A 22,915-nucleotide genomic window follows, 5' to 3' on the forward strand; every position below is an offset into this window, starting at 1 on the left:
ACTCACATAGAGCCAGACATCCTGGAATGTGAAGTCAAGTGGGCCTTAGAAAGCATCACTACAAACAAAGCTAGTGGAGGTGATGGAATTCCAGTTGAACTATTTCAAATCCTTAAAGATGATGCTGTGAAAGTGCTGCACTCAATATGCCAGCAAATTTGGAAAACTCAGCAGTGGCCACAGGACTGGAAAAGGTCAGTTTTCATTCCAATCCCAAAGAAAGGCAATGCCAAAGAATGCTCAAACTACTGCACAATTGCACTCCTCTCATATGCTAGTAAAGCAATGCTCAAAATTCTCCAAGCCAGGTTTCAGCAATGCGTGAACCGTCAAATTCCGGATGTTCAAGCTGGTTTTAGAAAAGGCAGAGGAACCAGAGATCAAATTGCCAACATCCACTGGATCATCGAAAAAGCAAGAGAGTTCCAGAAAAACATCGATTTCTGCTTTATTGACTATGCCAAAGCCTTCGACTGTGTGGATCACAATAAACTGTGGAAAATTCTGAAAGAGATGGGAATACCAGACCACCTGACCAGCCTCTTGAGAAACCTATATGCAGGTCAAGAAGCAACAGTTAGAACTGGACATGGAACAACAGACTGGTTCCAAATGGGAAAAGGAGTACACCAAGGCTGTATATTGTCACCCTGCTTATTTAATTTATATGCAGAGTACATCATGAGAGACACTGGGCTGGAAGAAGCACAAGCTGGAATCAAGATTGGTGGAAGAAATATCAGTAACTTCAGATATGCAGATGACATCACCCTTATGGCAGAAAGTGAAGAAGAACTAAAGAGCCTCTTTATGAAAGTGAAAGAGGAGAGTGAAAAAGTTGGCTTAAAGCTCAACATTCAGAAAACTAAGATCATGGCATCCGGTCCCATCACTTCATTGCAAATAGATGGGGAAACAATGGAAACAGTGTCAGAATTTATTTGGGGGGCTCCAAAATCACTGCAGATGGTGATTGCAGCCATGAAATTAAAAGACGCTTACTCCTTGGAAGGAAAGTTATGACCAACCTAGATAGCATATTTAAAAGTAGAGACATTACTTTGCCAACAAAGGTCCGTCTAGTCAAGGCTATGGTTTTACCTGTGGTCATGTATGGATGTGAGAGTTGGACTGTGAAGAAAGCTGAGTGCCAAAGAATTGATGCTTTTGAACTATGGTGTTGGAAAAGACTCTTGAGAGAGTCCCTTGGACTGCAAGGAGATCCAACCAGTCCATTCTAAATGAGATCAGTTCTGGGTGTTCACTGGAAGGACTGATGCTGAAGCTGAAACTCCAGTACTTTGGCCACCTCATGCAAAGAGTTGACTCATTGGAAAAGACCCTGATGCTGGGAGGGTTTAGGGGCAGGAGGAAAAGGGGACGACAGAGGATGAGATGGCTGGATGGCATACTGACTCGATGGACATGAGTTTAAGTAAACTCCAGGAGTTGGTGATGGACAGGGAGGCCTGGTGGGCTGCAATTTATGGGGTCGCAAACAGTCAGACACAACTGAGAGACTGAACTGAACTGATTATACTTCTTATCTCAGATTTTCATCATGGGGTTTAAAAGAGCAAACACAGCCCATCTTTATCTGTTGCAAACCATGGTCACTTTTAAGCTGCTTTTTCAGTATTAGATAACTTCCCTATTCCAGTTGTTGTTATTATTGTTTAGTCCCTAAGCCATGTCCAACTTTGCAACCTCATGGACTCAGGCTCATCTGTCCATGGGATTCTCCAGGCAATGTCACTGGAGTGGGTTGCCATTTCCTTCTCCAGGGGATCTTCCTGGAACTGGAAGCCAGGCGGATTCTTTCCACTGAGCCACCAGGGAAGCCCTATCTGAGCTCGTGTAAATGATTAGTTCTCAGCCATGCTAATGAGCAGTTGGCGTGAATATCCTTAGGCTCAGGGTAGAACTTGAATGCTGACTGGAGACTGACAAACCAAGCAGTCCACTCGTGGGTCAGTCAACTCAGTCCAGTAAACATTAATGTTTGCATATGTGCTGTGGGAATTATAAATGTGCCAGTCGAGTTAGGGCTTAGAACAAGACTGGCGTTCTGGCATAAAACACATCCTAGTCAATTACCCATAATTTCTTGTTTCATTTATTTACAGAGGAATGAGAATTTAATAAGTCAAACAACCCACATAAAGGATCATTCTCAATTTTTATGCCTATTTCCCATGGACCTTTTTAGTTGTTTGTCCACTCTTTAAAAATAGTATTGTTACTTTGTAACTGGCCCTTACTGATTCTAATACATTTAACTTAATTTTCATAAACAGCTGTATGTATTAAGATATAAGTTTGTCTTTTGTGTCAAATGTCAAAGTGACAAGGGTTTAAACAAGAAAGCACTTCTGTTTTCCCTCAGGGACAGCAGAGCACAGTGGTCCAGGGCTGACATGAGATCTCTGTAATGCTGAAGACCCAGGTTCTTTCCATCTTGTTGCTCCATGTTCTCAACATCACATAACCATCCCATGGTCTATGGGATGGAAGCAGAAGGCACCCCCTCTCCCTTTGAAATCACGACCTGTAAGTTGTATTTGAAGCTTCCAAGCATGTCCCACTGGCCGGAATGTCATCACATGGCCATGTCTGGCTGCATGGGAGCCTAAGAAATGTAATTAAATTGCTGGTGGCCATCTTCCAGCTGGAACTTGAGATTCTTATTACCAAAGGAAAGGAAGTCAAGGGTTTGGGGACAGCCAGTAGACTCTCCCACAACAATACTCCTTTTGATCTCTTACTTCATCAGTTTATTATAATTTATAATTAAAATTATGCCATTACAGTAGTGACAGCAATGGCCATTAAGAGATCTGAGAATGAACACACGACTCAGAATGCAGACAAACAGTGGAAGCTGTTATGCCCTAGAGCAGAGGAGACAAATGTGTTCTGGAAAGGGCCAGAGAGCAAATATTTGGGCCCTGCTGGCCAGTCTGTATACGCAACTCTGCTTCACAGCATGAGGGCAACATGCAAACGGAAGAGCATGGTGTTTCCCAGGAAAATTTGGTTTATAAAAACAGGCCACGGGTGGATTTGGCCTCAGGGCTTCACTGAACTTCTGGGTACTGCTATGACAGGGATCACTGATTAGCCCAGCGAGCCAACCAGGAACCATTCAAAGGACTTCTAGTCCAAGGACACCTTCCACTTATTGTGCACATACCAAATGCGAGGAACTACATATTGTTGCCACTAAATCGAGTCTGACTCTTTGCGACCCCATGGAGTGTAGCCTGCCAGGCTCTTCTGTCGATGGAATTCTCCAGGCAAGAATGCTGAAGTGGATTACCATTTTCTCCTCCAGGGACCTTCCCAACCCAGGGATCAAACCCCCCATCTCTTGCCTCTTCTGCCTTGGGAGGCAGATTCTTTACTTCTGAGCCACCAGGGAAGCCCAGAAACTACATTAGGATCTTGATAACATTTTCCTTAATCCTCACAAATATCTGACAAGGTGGACTAAATGCCCCCATTTTCCAGATGAGAAGGGGGACACAACCAAGAAGCAGCAGCACTCAGGATCTAAACCCAGGTCTTTCCAGCTCCAGCCCACCAGCCTCTCAAGCCTGTGGTCACCAAAACAGTCCTTTTGCTAACGAAATATAAGCACACAATTTGTCATATTACTGGTTGAAGTTGTTGAATGCCAGATTTGGCCTGTCAAGTACTACAGTGAGAAAAATTTCCTCTGATCTTAAAATAGTCCTTGCCCCAGAAGTTTATCCAGGTCTTAGCAAAAGGCATCTAACCTTCAGACTTTTCCCTGGGTGAAGCTGCTAAGCTTCAGAACACTGGTATCTAACGCAGAGGAAAAGTCAAGGTGCCATAAATATCACTGAAAACTTTAGGGTCTTTCAAAGTTTATCTAAATAAACAAAGATTAAACCCCAGCCCCTCCAACTCCAACCTATACTCCTCACCCTTGTGCAGTGGGCTTCATACACGTAACTACTCTACCCTCCCCAAGTACAGCAGACCATGCTAATTTGTCATCATACTCTTTCTAGAATCTTCCCAGTGAGGCCTCACAATCCTGTCAGAGCTCCAGGCACCATTTCCAGTTTATAGGAGTTGGCATCAGAGAATGAAGTCATTTGCCACCAAACCCTCAACACTTATGGAACAAACCGCCTCCTATTTTCCCCTCTGCAGTGCCCAAAAAAGGGATTATCTATTTCTTCCTTTATTGTCGCTGCCAATGTCGGCCGTATCTTAGTTTACTGAGCAAATCTCTTCTTGTTTCAGCAAGCAAGTCAATTAAGTCTAGGTTTATAATCTATTGATGTGTGTACTCCTATGTCTCAAGTCTTCCTTCATACAAAAAACACACTTCTAAAGGGAAGTTTTCATATTACAAAGTGGGGAAACTATGACTATCTAGAATTCATATTCACTTTAATCACTTTGGAAGGAAAGTTATCTACTACTTATGTAACAAGTTACTCGAGAAACACTGAGTTAATTTCTTAGAGAAGAGAGCCACGTTTAAACATACATATGCCACATAATGGGCTTCCTTGGTAGCTCAAACGGCAGGAGCTACAATGCAGGAGATCTGGGTTCAACTTCTGGGTCGGGAAGATCCCCTGGAGAAGGGAATGGCAACCCACTCCAATACTGTTGCCTGGAGAATACCATGGACAGAGGAGCCTGCAGGGTTATAGTCCATGAGGTCGCAAAGAGTAGGATGCAACTGAATGACCTACACGTTCATGCCACATAATTAATGAGTTCTGCACAGAATACTCCCAGTAGTAGATGCTAATAATTCCCCAAAATGTAGAAACACATCTGTAATCCCCTCATCTTCTCTGGGCTTCCCTGGTGGCTCAGCGGTAAAGAATCTGCCTGCCAATGTTGGAAACACGGCTTCGATCCCTGGGTTGGGAAGATCCCCAAGAGAAGGAAATAGCAACCCACTCCAGTATTCTTGCCTGGGAAATCCCATGGACTGAGGAGCCTGGCGGGTTACAGTCCATGTGGTCGCAAAGAGTTGGATATGACTGAGCAACTAACAACAACAATCGCAACCTCTTCTCTGACGACAGAGTCTATAGGCATGTTTCTACAGGCATAATGTGAAAACGCTCTGACAGATGGGCTTGTTTTCCTTTAAAAAATAAAACACTTGCTTAGAGTTCAACTAAAACACCGACCAGAAGATGTTCCTTCCTGAGTCACGGATAATACTGGTGCATGGCTGCTCATTCAGTTTACAGCGAGCAAAGAGGCTGCATCTTGCTGGTAATTACAAGCTGACGCCTCTGATGCACCACCACAAGTGGGTGTCTGCCCAGCTCTGGGGAGCCAGTCTCCACCCTGGAAACGCACCAACCCATCATAAATCAGCGTTACAGAGAAGAGCAGGCAGGTGGGGGCCTCAGCCCTTCTCTCACCTCGTTCCGTATCTCCCCTTCCAAGGAAGACCATGTGGGCTGGTGATCCCTCTTGAGACGCTGCTGAATCCACAGAGTAGCATCTTTAATAGCCCTCTGTGGCACTGTGACACTGGGTGACAGTCACGCCCAGGGCAGGGCAACCCTGCAGAAATGAGGTTGTGGGGTGTGTGTGTGGTGGGGGGCAGCAGGTAGGGGAGCGTGTTCTGCCTGGAGGGCTCATGGGAGCCTCCTTCTAAGGGTCCCACGTGTGTCCTCCTGAGCACTGAGCTTCTGTGTGCCTTCTGGGAACAGCCAGGACACTCCCCACCCCACTGTTTCCCAACGTCTGCAACAGGACAGTGTGTGACCTAGATGTACGGCCATGTGTTGCTACATCCAGGCTTTTGGCAGTTGGGGACGAAGAGGTGGGTGAGTACCATGAGTGAGAAGGTAGTTCCTGTGTTGAAGGCACCAGGGAAAAGAGATTAGAGACAGAACGGATGCAGGAGAGGATGAGAGAGAAATTAGAAAAAAAAATGCTCGGAGGAACGGCTCAGGTAGAATCCTCCTAACTGATCATCTCACTCACAAAACATGGGATGAGATGCGGTCACTCTGGCTGAAGAACCGGAAGCCAGGACTCCTTAAGGAGGCCACTTTTATTTTCCTATTCAGAGTTCACGGTAGTTTCACAAGAACAGCGGGAGAAACATCAATAGTTTTAACTCACTTCTGCCTGAAGGTCCTTCCTCTGACTTTGGGCTGGTTCTTATTATGCACTCTTACTAGGCTGTGATGTGGCCAACCAGCCCCAGAAACCAACTGAAACTCCTTGATTTTATTTGAAAGAGCAATGTAATCGCTGAAGAAAACTTCTGATTTTCAAAGCAACCTTCCTTTAAAAGACTGTAAGTGGATGCCCTATTTTCTCAAACACAAAATTGAGGCACTGAATTTTTCCCCTTAACTTCAACCTATAACTGACCTTCTCCAGTACTGAATCTTTTTTGTCCCCTTGTCTAAAGTTTAAAACTAGGTGAGTGGCACACTTCATTTTCTGTTTCTTTATACATGTTGCTGTTGCTGTTGTTGTGTCCGACTCTTTGCGACTCCATGAACTGCAGCACGCCAGGCTTCCCTGTCCTTTGCTATCTCCCGGAGTTTGCTCAAACTCATGTCCACTGAGTCGGTGATGCCATCCAACCACCTCTGTCGTCCCCTTCTCCTCCTGCCCTTAACCCTTCACAGCATCTTCGTGTGTGGCAGAGGTTGTTCCCTTGGTAATTACTTTTTCTCACTCTGGTCTAGAAAGGATTTGAGGTCGCTTATAAAAATACATAGTGAACGAGGGATAAATAAACAGCTCAAGGAGCAGAGCCCGTTAGTCCACAGGCTGTATTTGTACAAAATGGTGCACCTTTTCCAGGAGATGAAGCGTCACTCCAGGGCACAGGGCTTGGGGATGGAACCCAGGATGGACGGCAGTGGCCCCCACCTCCACTGACTCTCTCAGCTGGATGCCTTGAATACTACCCCTGCAGCCATGGGGCCTGTGGCCCTACAAAGGAACAAGACTAAAACGCCTGATGGGAGAGGAAATTAGAAGAGCCCAGGGGAAGAAGAACATACAGAAGTACATCTGGAGGGTCCCACATACCACCTAGAAGTGAGCTGTGATTTACCCCCAAATGGCTAAATCAGAGATGGAAATACAATTGTTTAGAAGAATCATGGTGCCCATAAGATTAAAGCAAACCACTTAGACAAGTGGGCTTGTCTGGTGGCTCAGGCCGCAAAGAATCTGCCTGCAGTGCAGGAGGCCTGGGTTCGATTACTGGGTCAGGAAGATGCCCTGGAGGAGGGCATGGCAACCCACTCCAGTATTCTTGCCTGGATATCCCATGAACGGAGGAATCTGGTGGGCTGCCATCCAGGATAGCAAAGAGTCAGACACAACTGAGCGACTACCATACACACACTTAGACAAGTGCACTGAACTCCCTCCTGTGGGCACTCAGTTCTCTGTTGGATGCACTGGGCAGACATCCTTGTTCCCTCAAGAAAGAGTAAGTACTTTGACTCAACACAGGTCACTGGCACGACAGTGGGTTACATCAATCCCAGGAAGAATCAAAACAATGTGAACTGAACACACACCCCATTATGGCCCTACCCAAACCGACCATCTCGACCAAACCATACAAGAATGGGCCAATTCTGTGCACACCCAAGGCTGAGTCCACCATCTAGAGTGGATGGGTTACACACACTGAACAGCCTCTGCACGGATCATGACCAGCAATCAGAATATTCACGAGGATGAAACCACAGATGGTTGAGGTGTTTTCACTTAAAAGTGACCTATTCTATATTGCCTAAGGAAGTATATAACTTATGCAAGTATTATTATCATTAACTATTTCTTGAAGGCTTATGATAAGCCACTTATAAAGCTAAATATTTAATGTGGATTACCATATTTCATCTATAAGACAAACTGATAAAGGAAGTATTATTATCCCCATTTTATTGATAACAAAATGAAATTCAAAGATGCCACTCAGCTAGTCATTGGTGAAATTGGGATTTGCAGCCAGAACTGGAAACAGCTTTGCATCATTGCACAGACCATGTATGCATTCTACAGAAGAGTTAAAATAGTTAAGTGTTTATGTGTAAAAATGTGAGCATCAACAAACTAAGAAGTTATTCTATATAAAAAAGTCACCAAGAGACCAGACCACTGGAGCATTCCCTTAGATGTCACTAGCCTGCATTTTTTTTTTAAAGCTGAAGAGGGAGCCAGACTGTAACTTTTACCATTGATATCCTTTCAAATGACAACTGATAACATTTTATAAAAATCATTAGTAAGTAAACAAGTTTTCCCAGTCTACAAGTTTTAAAATAAACCCCCCCAAATTCACTGACATTCTTCCCAAGGAAAAATGGGGTTCATGTCCTCTCCCTTCAAACTGGGATTGACTGCTTGACCAGCAGGACACAGTGGGAATGATGCTTGGACAGTTTCTGGAAGCAAGCCTTAGGAAATGGGCAGCTCAGACTTCTTAGCCCTGGATCTAAGCATTCCCCTGAGAAAAATTAAAGTGGTATACCTTTCTCCCATTTATATATGACAAAATAATCTTGAACAACAGAGTAATATTAATAAATGGGAGCAATTCAAAGGTGAGAGTATTTTGAGGCATTAAAAAATGTTCCCCAAATCTTTAATGCCATTGAGAGGTGCTTAGAAGAGGAAGAGGCAACATACAAAACTGTGTGTAAAGTACATGATTGTAACTTTGCCAAGAAAACCTGTCCAAGGAAGTACTAGAAAAGACAGAATATCATATAACAATCCTCTTTTTTTTTTTTTTTTTAGGGTAGAAAGATTATGATGGATCTTTTCTTACATTCTTTTTTTACATTCATTTTTCTCTAATACGATTTTGGTTTCCCCAAATGAATAGTCATAACATCTTCAGTGGGAAAACCTTGTGTATGAGTTTTGGTCCTCAGGTGAGCCTGTGCCCTCCCATGCCTTCTATGGGAATCCAATTTCTACAGTGAGGAGACACCGAGTGGCTCCAGACACAGATTTGCCCATGAAGAGACAAAAAGCTGGGAGTAAGGGTGGCCTGAACGAGGGGACAGTCCCTCTGTTGGGGACAGCTTCTCGCAGCAGCCTGGGGACAGGCCTCTCAGTGGTCCGCCATACAACAGCTACAGCCCTCCTCTGGCAATGGAAACCAAAGCCACCTTCATCACATTTTAAGGAATGCAGAGAATGAGTTACCCTGTGTTGATGAAACAGAAATGAGCTTCAACAGGGCTTGACTACCAGAAGCTTACTGGGGAGCCCTGGGGGTTTGGGAAGTTAACGGTTTGTTAACTGGTGAGTAAAGATATGGCCATTAAACACGCTCTCTTGCAACAAGGACAGATCACATTGTTCTCCAAGCTCTTAATCAATTTTAAATATTAGCCCGGCTGGGTCAAAGCAGGATTTCGAAAATGGTAAACATTGTCTATGCCTGAGAGATATTTTCCACGACCGCATCAAAGGGTGGAAGGAAAATAAACCATTCATTCCTTTGACAAAGCTTTCCTGAATGTCTAGTATGCCTTGAGGATATATAAATGAAGATGGAGCAGTTTTTAATAGAATTAAATAATGACTTTTGCACCACTGACTACTAGGGAAGGCTGACTTGGGCTTCCCTCACAGCTCAGTTAGTAAAGAATCTGCCTGCAATGCAGGAGACCCTGGTTCCATTCCTGGGTTGGGAAGATCCCCTGGAGAAGGAATAGGCTACCCACTCCAGTATTTCTGGGCTCCCCTGGTGATTCAGCTGGTAAAGAATCTGCCTGCAATGCAGGAGACCTGGGTTAGATCCCTGGGTTGGGAAGATCCCCTGGAGAAGGGAAAGGCCTGGAGAAGTCCATGGACTGTGTAGTCCAAGGGATAGCAAGGAGTCGGACACGACTGAGGGACTTTCACTCACTTCACGCGCACCACTTGTACATTGCGGCTGACCCTTGCAGGTTTGCAAGAACCAGTTTTTCCAATCTCCTTTGAACCCCACTTTCACTGACCGCATGGGGGTGGTTTGAAATTGACCACAGTGGTTATATTTACACCACGGGAATCAACAAATGCTAAAGAACAGAGAGCAGGTTGTTGAACGTTTACCAACACACCACTGACTACAAGGCCCAATGAGGGGATCCTATACACCTCCCCCTCCCACCTCCAGCCACCTTTCTCCTTTCTCCAAGTGTGCTGACCACACTGGCCTTTCTAAGTGTCCAGCCCATGCTGTGGGTCACCACCATATAACTATGCATGTGTCTGGACAGACTCAGGAGGCAGCTGCCTGCCTTCACACAGCAGCTCCTTCACTTAATGGCTGTGTGACCTTTATTTTTTAACTTCACCTCTCTCTACTTATTTCAAAACCAAATGGCAGGCAGCACAAGGACTTTGGCAGCCTTGAGAATGCTGAAATATACCTGCTCAGGGAACCCATCTCAACACAAAGCTTGAGCTGTGTGTGTGTTGGGGTGGGCAGGGGGTACTGGTCAGACTTCTTTGTGAGGCTTTTCTCATTCCAACTTATAAACTCAGATTTGTTCTTAAAATCAGCATTTTTACCTTCAGAATCCATATTTCTATGAGAAATTAGAAACCGTGTTAAGGTCCTGAGATCAATTCATGAAAGCACGTATCACCTCATGACATCTCTCGAGTATTTAGGAGGCCCCCCGGCCCCTTGCCTCAGACCCTTCCCTACCTTCTCATGCCCTTGAGGACCATCCAAGCCCCTGCCGAGGCCTCAGAGGTGCTGCGGACTTGGCCAACCCTCTCTCCTAGTCACTGCTCTCTTTTCCCGTCTGTCTGCTTCTAACGGGTGTCGGGCTTCCCAGGAGGCTCAGTGGTAAAGAATTCACCTGCCGATGCAGGAGATGCAGGTTCAGTTCCTGGGTCAGGAAGGTCCTCTGGAGGAGGAAATGGCAACCCACTCCAGTTTTCTTGCCTGGGGAATCCCAGGGACAGAGGAGCCTGGCCTGCTGCAGTCTGTCAGGTTGCAAAGAGTCAGCCATGACTTAGCAACTGAGCACACACACACTCAGGATCTTGACCCGAGCTGGGTCTCCTTCCTGGGGACCTGACACCCCAACATGACCACCCCTTCACATCTCAGCCCCAAAAGGGCACTTTGTCAGACAGGCCTGCTTAAAGACTCTCTCACCCCACACGCCCACCAGGTCATCTCCCATAGGACCATTCTTATATTTTATTCTAACCCTTATTATCAGAAGTATTTTTTTTTACTGATTTTTTTAACGTGTGAAGTCTCACCCCCATTCAGACTGTGTGCTCCATGAAAGCAGAGGCTCAAACTATCATACCTGGCGCACGGCCACCAGATTAGATGCAGCTTGATTAAACATGCCCCAAGTGAACCAGGGGACGTGTGGACAGAATGATCTCTTGTGGAAGGGCTTCTGTGATAAAACACACTCGGAACTCAGTCTGGGTGGCCTGGGGTCCACACCCTTCGAGGCAGTTGGAACAGAAAAACAGAAAACCGGTTCTCCTGTCCACACACATCCCCTCCCCACACACACACCTCACTGGGCTATTGAAGACACCCCAGGGCCCGCCTGCTACCTCCAGGTGGGGCCCCAAATGAGGTGAGAGGTAGGATAAGGGACCACACAGTGCCCAGCGCCTGGAGCAAGGAGGACTCTCCTGGCATTTCTTGATCCAGTGTGCCTCCCCAGCTGTGGCCCTCCCTTCCTTCTCCTTTGGCACAGACGCCTGGCTTTCTGCCTTCCCCACCCAGCATCGGAATGGCCTTCTCTCACACCCTCTCCCCTCATCTCCTGACCTTGAAACTGGCGTGGAGTCTTTGGAGGTTTTTACCAAGAGGGCTTATGACTGGCGACGCAGCGAGATAAATGGCCAGGAGGAGGGTCTCTCCCCTGCCTCCCCAGCCCACCGGTGGCTGTGATCACGTGAAATCCACTGGTGAATGTTTGACGGCGCGTCGGGCCCGCTGGACCACAGCCACACAGCAGTCCGCCCGTGCGGTGCCCTAAGTGTGCATCCGGATACCCTCACGAAGTCTCCCCTCGCTTGCTTTCCACTGATGGAATTCAGGGTTGCCTCACTGCCAGCTACAGAGCCATTCAGCAAATTCCAAAATGGGACTAAAGTAATACGAAGGAGCCCTAAATGTGGGACTCACCCAGAACCTGCCACAATCAAGCTCCAACAGCACATTTTATCAGCAGATTCAAGACTTACAATAGTCATCTCTTTCAGGAGTGACACCAAAGGGCATGTCCAATGACATTCCATCTCAAATTTAGCAAGAGTAAAATTCCCTCTTGTGTAATATTTTACTTCTTGCCGGGCTCTAAACATCCCCTCTGTCTGGGGTGCCCTTTCTAACTCTCTTGCACAGATACGGTGGAACCAAACCATATGAAGCAAAGCAAAGTATATTCTATAGAAACCACCAACTGCTGAGAGTATGTCCGCAGAATAAACAAGGAGAGGCAGGGGTACACAACTTCAGAGCAGTGTGAGGGTGTTTTCTACTTTCCACAAGTTATTGGTCTTTGGGAATAATTATTATTAATAGATATACATGCACTGTGTATTCAGGGTTCCCCTTCTTGCCTGTTTACCCTGTAACCAGTAACACACTCTCAGAAAAAAACTTAAGTTTGTTTAGTTTATATCATAAACTGCGAGTTCAAAGTATTTATAATTAGCCACAATTAATTATGATTTAATTTAATTGTGGGAATGTAACATTTCATTAAGGCAAACTTTATTACATTTCTGCCAAGACTCTCCCTTCAGTCTCTGAAATGATCAGGCCCCCTAGATACTTCTTGCCAGTGTTCAAATGGTTTATAAATACATTCCATTCACAAGTATTCATTAAAAATGCCTGTTCTATGCAAAAATTTATGCAGAGTCGTTAGGAATGCCATGATGTAAAGTAAAAAAGGGAAAGTCCTGCGTTCAGAAATATTAAAATGTCATAAGGGGGACACATACAATCCTGGTAGATCACCCATCATCTCAAACCAAAACTGACATTTAAATGTCTCTGGAAATATTTTCTTAACTATTTAATCAATTAGTCTGTGTCCTAAATCTAGGCACGTGTATAATTGTCATCTTCAAGCACTTGATTTGATGTCTCATTTTATATAGAAATCTCTTTTAATAGGCAATTAAATGTGAATTTCATGTCCCCTCTTAGGGACTGGGAAGGAATCTGGAAGAAAATGAAAACTAAAGACAAAAGTAGCTTTTAAGGACATGATTATAGCTACATTATAGTACACACACACACACACACACACAATCATACAACTATGGCTGAAAAGGGATGCTCATACAATGATAAAAAAAAATACTGTGTTATTCTTATTCCTAGAGATTCACCAGTTTCCACTTTCTTTGACGATTGGCAATAATCTCTTGTCCTTTTTTAAAACAAGTTTCTTTCTACTTTTTCACATATGAATTTCAATGACCTGAATCAGAATTCCAACGACACCAGTTCACACAGATTTTGTTAACAGTGCAGTGGGGCTAGAAGTGGAAACTTTCAGTATGGACATAAGTTATGTTCATATTAATAGGAATAACTGCCTGCTTCCTTTCCCATCCCTATACCCCTTCTTAGAGCCAGGTATTAATAAAGTATTTGGTTAATGTACTGCATATGGGGGCCCCAGGGATCATATTCAAAGACAAGAACTGAAGTTAAAAAAAAAAGTGTTTAATATAAAAATGGGTATATTGGTCTAATAGTTAACTTTTAGAAATGTTCAACAAGTCTTTAAAATCCAAGCATTTTTGCAAAATGTTCACTAGCTTAAATTTCTAACAACTAAAATGCTCACTAGCTTAAATTTCTAACAACTACCACCTAAAGTTAAAAATGAAACATCAAAAAACCCCAAGTATACTTTACGGAGTGTAGGTCGAAGCACTTTTTTATAATTTCAGGCTGTCCCTTCCTCGTTCAAGAAAAGCGCTTATTGGCATATGTTTCTAAGGGTATATCTGTTAATTTTAGGTTTCTCTCCTCGTGCTAAAGAAAATTCCCTTTCCTGGAACTAAAGGGTTTGCACTCCTTTTTAAATTTTAATTTCAACTACCTTTTAAATTAGTCATAATTTTTTAAAAAAAGATAACTGGCAAAGGAAATAGACTCAAGGAAAAAGTAAATACAGATCATTATTACCTTTTGCCTGGTCCAAAGTCTTCACCTTCAGGCATTTCTGCCCTTTAAAAAAATAATAACCAAGTGGAGAAAGCTGCAGCCCTTCTGTGCTATAGCAGTTTCTTCTCCGCACTGATGATGATTATCAGGAGGGGGAAAAAACCCAGTAGTGAAGTTCTTTCCTTTTTGGAGAAAAGCACTCCTCCCCTACTCAGAAAGTAGGTGTTTACAAACTTCCGAAGCGCCAGCCTGCCTTGAATGAAGCTGGGAGCCGGGTTATTAGGACTGTCCCCTTCTAAATATAAACAGGTCACCTCTTACTCCCAGGACCGTGACAGGCAGCTGGGAGCAAAGCGCTGCCTGGCTGCCCAGCATTTTCGCTCCAGTCCTGTGAGGAGGTGTCACCGCCCAGCTATTAACCTTTACTGGGATGACTTCACCGAAGCCAGCCTACCCTTTCTCTTTCCTGTTTTTTTTCCTGGCATTGACAAGGCACCCCTCCGAAGGGCGGCGTGGCCACCGGGAGCTTCAAACTTCAGCTTGGGCTATCAGATCTCCAACTCGCAGGAGGGGCTGGAGGGCGGAGAGCAGATGGGCAGGACTGCAAGAGCCCAGAGGCTTGTTTGTTCTGGAAACACTTAGCCACTCAGCAAAAAGATCACTTCTCACACACACACACACACACACAAAAGGGTTGGGGGTGTGGGTGAGGGGGAGATACTGATCAACAGTTGTGTTTGGAGCGCTATTGTTTTGCAAGAAAATCTTCCTTTGGGTCATCTAGATTTCTTAACTCAGAAGTAAGCAAACAAGAGCCTGTGAGTTCCTTTGGGCAACAAGTTTTCTTCAGAGGGACCTCCCTCTGTCATCTGGGAGCAGCCTGACACTGGGATGTGGCTGAGCTGTTGGCCTGAGATGTTTTGATAGCTTGGCCCCTCATCACGTGAATGTGAGCATGCCAAGTCGCTTCAGTCGTGTCTGACTCTTTGTGACCTACCTCATGGACTGTAGCCTGCCAGGCTGCTCTGTCCATGGGATTCTCCAGGCAAGAATACTGGAGTGGGTTGCTATACCTTCCTCCAGGGGATCTTCGTGACCCAGGAAAGGAACCCATGTCTCTTACATCTCCTGCATTGGCAGGTGGGTTCTTTACCACCAGCGCCACCTGGGAAGCCCCCATTATCATACACAGGTCATCAATCACCAGGTACCCTCATTCACTACAACTTTTAAGAGCAGGACAAAAATTACTTAATCCTGCTTTCAAAAGAGCTGGGCAAAACACTGAGATCCCTTTAGAAATGTAACCTGAAAGCTTTGCACAGAATCTTGAAACCATTTCTTTTCCTGGTTGGCAAAGTAAAGCCATAAGTAAGATCTAATTATTAAGAAACAATATATTTTCCTTAGATGAATGCACCCAGTGTTCACTGCAGCCCTATTTACAATAGCCATGTAAACAACCACTTTTAGGACATGACCTCAATGTCATCTACAGATGAATGAGTAAAGTAGATGTGGTACATACATACAATGGAGTATTACTCAGCCATACAAAATAATGAAATAATGCCATTTGCAGCAAGATGGATGGACCTAAAGATTGTCACAGTGAGCGAAGTACGTCAGAGAGACAAGTATCATATGATCTCACTTATATACAAAAATCTAAAAAATTGTATGAATGAACTTATTCACAAAACAGAAATAGTCACAGATGTAGAAAACAAGCTATAGTTACCCAAGGGGAAGGGGGAAGGGATAAACGGGGCACTCAGGACTGACACATACACACTGTGAGCACGCGTGCATGCCTGCCCGGTCACTTCAGGTGTGCCTGACTCTGTGAGACTATGGACTGTAGGCCGCCAGGCTCCTCTGTCCATAGGATTCTCCAGGCAAGAATACTGAAGCGGGTTGCTGTGCCCTCCTCCAGGGGATCTTCCCGACCCAGGAATCAAACCCACGTCTCTTTCGTCTCCGGCGTTGGCAGGCAGGTTCTTTACCACGAGCACCACCTGGGAAGCCTGATATACACACTGCTATATGTGAAATAGATAACTAATAACCCACTGCATAGCACAGGGAACGCAACTCAGTGCTTTGTAATGATCTGTATAGGAAAATAATCTAAAAAAGAGTGGATACATGTGTAACTGATTCACCTTGCTGTACACCTGAAACTAACATAACATTGTAAACCAACTATAGTCCAATACAAATTAATTTTAAAAATAAAAACAAAATGGTACACTTTTTTTTAGTATTTATTTATTTTTAAAATTAATTAATTTATTCTAATTGGAGGCTAATTACCCTACAATATTGTGGTGGTCTCTGCCATACATTGACATGAGTTAGCCACGTGTGTACATGTGTCCCCCATCCCGAACCCCTTTCCCACCTCCCTCCCCATCCCATCCCTCTGGGTTGTCCCAGTGCACTGGCTTTGAGCGCCCTGTTTCATGCATTGAACTTGGACTGGTGATCTATTTCACATATGGTAATATACATGTTTCACTGCTATTCTCTCAAATCACCCCACCCTCGCGTTCTCCCACAGAGTCCAAAAGTCTATTCTTCATATCTGCGTTTCTTTTGCTGTCTCACATACAGGGTCGTCATTACTGTCTTTCTAAATTCCATATATATGCATTAATATACTGTATTGGTGCTCTTCTTTTCTGACTTACTGCATTCTCTATAATAGGCTCAAGTTTCATCCACCTCATTAGAACTGATTCAAATGAAGTTTTTAAATAGCTGAGTAATATTCCACTGTATATATGTAAAATGGTACACTTTTTAAAATATGTGTTCCATTGTCACAGGATTAGTCATAGCTAATCCCAGCAATATCTCTATATTCAATGTACACTTAACGTTCACAAGTCTCTGAAGTAATTTCTAGAGTATAATGAAGAGTGGAAGCAAATATTGTCTACTTTCTTTGAGGGGTATTAGCTATTTTGTGATACAGGCATGTTGCAACTCAAGACAATCCTTCAGTATTCCACACAGGACCTAAAGTTTTAGACTTCAAAGGCTAAGAGTAAGTTGTTGCAGTTACTCAAATACATAACTCAAATACTGTTGACCTTGGAAGAAAACAATCATAAGCAGAGTTCTGAAGATCAGGGTATGCCGGAGCCTCCCAAGGATTGGAGCAATGTGCTGTGTTAGAAATTCCAGGTCTAAATGAAGTGAAAAATTCATGAGAATATTATCCATGAGACTATTTTCCTTGATCAACCACAATGCTAATTCTATGTTCTAATTCTCAGTTCTAACAATTCTATCTCATTAATTTTTACCTTTTCTTTATTCTTATAAGTTCCTCTTGTACTAATTTCTTGAATATCTATGTATAGCTGTTGCTGAACTCAGCTGTGGATGACTACAGAACTGACCACTAGATCCCTGAAACCATCTATCAGTTTTAAAGGACAATTAACTGGTCTGTGTGAGAGGTGAATCACTCATCACTACCATAAAATATCTTCTTTAATTTCCTTTAACAATACCTCCTTTAAGCACTCCTTTGTGGATTTTTGAATTTCTTGCTCCAACTGTAAACTCCCCTTTCAGCATATTTGGGTTAATTTCTGAAATTCACAGGGGTGAGGAGGGAGAAAGTAATGGCACAGACACCAAACTCCAGAGTGCAGGACATACAGCATGCCTTCCTTGCCCCAGCAGACACCTGTGGTCCTGCAGGGGGTTAGGATGCCCAGGGTCCCCTCGTCATCACCAATTCAAAATCTACTGGGCGCCCGAATTTAAGGTCTCACAGAATACAGACATGGGAAAGACCCCGAAGGGCCACGAAAGCCATCCTAGACTTTCAGTCGCTGGAACTGGGGCCCAGTAGTGAGGTGAGCTGCTGGGGTCAGAGCCAGCAACAGCCTCCAGTCCTGAGGGCTCTTCTCATTCCTCCCGCTGAACAGATGGCAGAGCCTCTCATTCCGGCAAAAGGGCACCCAGACGGCCAGACACGTGTACGGTTCAAGTTCTCTTATACCCACACTCTTTCAAAATTCGTATGCGTTTAATTTTAGTAGTATATTTTAAGCAAACATTTCCATTTTCTCTTGCTGTTTAATCACACAGTGTTATGCCCTAAGAAAATAAATGCCATTTCAAAGCTAAATGTCCACTTTTCTTTTTTAAAAAAATTAAAAAAAAAATTTTTTTAAAGTTTCGACTGTACTGTGTCCCCATTGTGGTGTATGGGCTTCTCTAACTTCTGCACTTGGCCTCAGTTGCTCTGCAGCATGTCGGATCTTAGTTACCCAACCAGGGATCAAATGGATGTCCCTGTACTACAAGGCAGATTCTTAACCACTGAACCACCAGGGATGTCCCTGTCCACTTTTCTTAATGCACTTTTTCTCTCCACATAATCACTGGTCTAAGAGCTTTGTTTTCCCCATCACTCCTACAGCGGTGTGGACTGAGACTCTGGAACTTTCAGAGTCAAGAGGAGGGAAGCTCCCTCTCCTGGAAGTTACTGGGCAATATTAGGATGAATGGCTAAGCAATGGTGGTGGTGGTGGTGGGAGGAGGTGGTTGTCACTGGTAGAGAGAAAATTACTAAGTGGGGTAGGTTGCCTCTTTGCTGAACTGACCTAACAAAATTCTTGCTGAAGGCTGGCCAGGTGATGAGACATGAGGGATTTGGTTAGGTATTGGTAGGTGGTTTAGTTGCGAAGTCGTGTCCAACTCTTGAGACCCTATGGACTGTAGCCTGCCAGGCTCCTCTGTCCATGGGATTCTCCAGGCCAAGAACACTGGAGTGGGTTGCCATGCCCTTCTCCAGGGGATCTTCCTGACCCAGGAATTGAACCTGGGTCTTCTGCATTGCAGGCAGATTCTTTACCGACTGAGCTATGAGGAAAGCCCTTGGTTAGGTATTAAAGGTGATCAAATACCAAGGGTGGAGGATTCTCGATAAAGTGACTTGACAAGTTTCCTGCTAAAATTGGGTTCCTGAGGTCATACCCACAGACTTCGCCTAGGTGGAAAAAAAAAAGAGCTTGCTGCTGCTGCTGTTAAGTCACTTCAGTCGTGTCCGACTTTGTGCGACCCCATAGACGGCAGCCCACCAGGCTCCCCCGTCCCTGGGATTCTCCAGGCAAGAACACTGGAGTGGGTGAAAAAGAGCTTAGAGAAGCCTGACTAGAGTTTGGTCAAAGAGACTCCTCGTCACCTGCTAAGAACAAGACCCATTAAAAAAGTTTTTTTTAATAGTACTCAGTGCTGTTGTACAATACTCTCCTGTGATGCTGGACAGTGGCAGTGAGCCTGGGCTCCTGGTCAGCCCAGTGATCACAAGGGTCAATAACCGATATGCTTACCACCACTCTGTACCCAGATAACCATTCTGCTTTTCACTTTCAGTGCAGCGTCCAATACATTACATGAGATCTGCTAAGTTGCTTTAGTCGTGTCCAGCTCTTTGCAATCCATGGACTGCAGCCCTCCAGGCTCCTCTGTCCATGGGATTCTCCAGGCGAGAATACTGGAGTGATTGCCATGCCCTTCTCCAGGGGATCCTCCTGACCCAGGGATTGAACCTGTGTCTCTTCTGTCTCCTGCATTGGTAGCCAGGTTCTTTACCATGAGTGCCACCTGGGACAATACATTACACGAGACAGTCAACGCTTTATTATAAAATAGGCTTTGTGTTAGATGACATTGGGCTTCCGTGGTGGCTTAGATGGTAAAGAATCTGCCTGCAATACAAGAGACCCAGGTTCAATTCCTGAATTGGGAAGATTCCCTGGAGGAGGACATGGCAACCCACTCCAATATTCTTGTCTAGAGAATTCCAGGGACAGAGAAGCCTGGCAGGCCACGGTCCATGGGGGTTGCCAAGAATCGGACATGACTGAGTGACTACTGTTTTATTTTTATTTTTTAGATGATGTTGCCCAATTGTAGGCTCATGGAAGTGTTCTGAGCACATATAAGTTCAGCTAAACTGCAATGTTCAGTAGGGTAGGTGTATTAATGCATTTTTGACTTACAACATTTTCAACTTAGCGGGACATAACCCTATCATAACCCGAGGAAGCTTTGAGTCCTGTCACCCACCAGCTGTGATGCACCAAAGCTGCCTCTGATCTGCTCATGAAAACTCTTACCATTTCTTACCACTCCACATTCAGTGCTCTGAAGAAGGTAGCTTGCATTAGCCACGGTATGGAAACTGGCAAATGTTACATATAAGCTGCTATTCCCTACTGACAGTTGCTAGAAATGTACCCACACAAAGCTGCCTACTAGACATCAGAATCTGTGTTAAATTAATTAAATAGGGACGCCATCAGATCCAGGTGGTTCTAAGGCCTTAGAAGCCTACGTAATACAATCATAACCTGAGCCTACAGATGCTGCAAGGTTAAGAAACATAAGAACAGCTAATCACATACATCCAACCAGGATTTCCCAAATAAGGGCAATGACTTAGTTCAGTTCAGTTGCTCAGTCGTGTCCGACTCCTTTCAACCCCATGGACTGCAGCACACCAGGCTTCTCTGTCCATCACCAACCAACTCCTGAAGCTTGCTCAAACTGATGTCCATTGAGTCAGTGATACCACCCAACCATCTCATCCTCTGTTGTCCCCTTCTCCTCCTGCCTTCAATCTTTCCCAGTATCAGGGTCTTTTCCAGTGAGTCAGTTCCTCACATCAGGTGGCCAAAGTATTGGAGTTCCAGCTTCAGCATCCATCCTTCCAATGAATATTCAGGACTGATTTCCTTTAGGATGGACTGGTTGGATCTCCTTGCAGTCTAAGGGACTCTTAAGAATCTTCTCCAACACAGTTTAAAAGCATCAATTCTTTGGTGCTCAGCTTTCTTTATAGTCCAACTCTCACATCCACACACGACTACTGGAAAAATCATAGCTTTGACTAGAAAGACCTTTGTCAGCAACTACTTAGGCTAAAGCCAATCAGATGATTTCCTCTCTCTGCTTCTGTGTCTTCTCTATAAAAGACTCATTTGTCCCCAGTTCCCACCAATGGAGCATCCTAACCACTTCTGGTTTGGTGCTGCCAGGTTCAAATTGATGTTTTTGTTCAAATAAACTCTTAAAATGCTTAATATGCCTCAGTGTGTCTTTTAATACCTGGAATTCCCACAAACGTCTCTAAAAACAAGTCCAGAGAGGACCCACTGTCTCTCATCAACTGGCTCTCCCTTATCCTTTCCTGTTTCTCCTCTTCTTTTTCTTTCTTTCTTTAGAAAAATCATTTCCCATATCATTCTCAATCTTATTTTTATGATGCATTTTCTTCATAGAATTTAGCAACATCTCCGTGGATCTTCACTACTTGTTGACATGCCAGCTGTCTGAATCCCTCCCTCCCAACTAGGAGATACCCTGGGATCTTAGCCTCTTGGTCATTATTGTTTCTCAACAGTAGTACAGAGCGTGGTAGACCTAGCTCCTAGAACAGCACATACCATATTATTTTAGGATGATATTATTAGTTAATACTAGTTACATCAGTAAGTGAAGAAATGTTCCAAATGGTCAAATAAGACAAAAACATGGGGATTATATTCATTCTTCCCTCTCCGTCACCAGCCAGGGGAGACTTCTCACTAAGTACTATCTACTCTAACACATGAGCTGTATTTGTAACCACCCTGGAGGCTGTGCCTGCTGTACTTATTGTCCTAATTCAGTCCAGCATCATCTGTTGTTTTGGCTAGAGCCCCCCAAATGTTTGTGATCAAGCACCCCTAGCAGGACACATTCTCCAAATCCATGGTGACTTCATCTTCACATATATTTTGATATACATACATGACTTGCAAATACTTTATGTATTTCATCCATCATATGTAAAATAAAAACACATAGAGATAAAATAAATACAGGCATTCTTTATAATTGCAACTCCTCCCCACCAAAACAACCTAGAGGTTTATCAGCAAGGGGTTAATTATATTTCGGTGCAATGAAATCTTATGATAAAAAGGATGAGATTATGAAAATCTTTCCATAATATAGTCAGCTTTAAAAAGAGACTAGAAAACAAAATGCATAGCCTCCCATTGATGTAAAAATATACAGTTATATATTGATGAAAATATCTGAACAAAGATATGAATGAAGAAAGGGAAACTAGGAGACGAGGGGAGGAGGAGTGGGGAGGGGCCGAGGAGGGGGGGCGGAGACAAAGGAAAAATGTTTCAAAGGACCTGCTGCTGTTGCTAAGTCACTTCAGTCGTGTCCAACTCTGTGCGACCCCATAGACGGCAGCCCACCAGGCTCTCCCGTCCCTGGGATTCTCCAGGCAAGAACACTGGAGTGGGTTGCCATTGCCTTCTCCAGTGCATGAAAGTGAAAAGTGAAACTGAATTTGCTCAGTCGTGTCTGACTCCTAGCAACCCCATGGACTACAGCCCACCAGGCTCCTCCGTCCAGGGGATTTTCCAGGCAAGAGTACTGGAGTGGGGTGCCATTGTCTATACTGCTGCTATTAATTGTGGGTTTTTTTTCCCAGCTTTAGAAAATAATAAATGTTTTAACTTGTATTCTTTTTGCCTGTTTTTCCATTTTTCGGCAACAAATACAAATGGTTCATCTGATAAGAAAATGTTCTTAAAGTAGGAAAAAGAAAAAACAGTTACTTTTAAGTGGAAGGGAAAAAATTTTCTGTGGTTTCCTGTCACTAAAGGAAAAAAAAATCTATATTCTTTCACTTGAGAAACAAGGCCTTCAGGA

The 22,915-nt window shown here is 44.1% G+C and overlaps 1 protein-coding gene across 2 annotated transcripts in view; it reads right to left on the bottom strand.

Annotated features, from left to right (window-relative positions):
- FAM134B (family with sequence similarity 134, member B) overlaps window positions 1-22,915 on the bottom strand; it is a 145,223-nt gene that overhangs the window by 36,480 nt on the left and 85,828 nt on the right. Inside the window, exon 1 of one of the 2 annotated variants that reach the window (XM_010858802.1) lies at window positions 14,192-15,171. The exons of the other annotated variant lie outside the window; for it this stretch is intronic. Coding sequence (XP_010857104.1) covers window positions 14,192-14,226 — 35 coding nt within the window. The 5' untranslated portion in view covers window positions 14,227-15,171. Of the gene's footprint in view, window positions 1-14,191; window positions 15,172-22,915 lie in introns of those variants that run through there. 2 annotated transcript variants of the gene reach the window in all.

The sequence above is a fragment of the Bison bison genome, unplaced genomic scaffold, assembly GCF_000754665.1.
Source record: "Bison bison bison isolate TAMUID 2011002044 unplaced genomic scaffold, Bison_UMD1.0 scf7180017864440, whole genome shotgun sequence".
NCBI classification, from domain to species: Eukaryota; Metazoa; Chordata; class Mammalia; order Artiodactyla; family Bovidae; genus Bison; species Bison bison.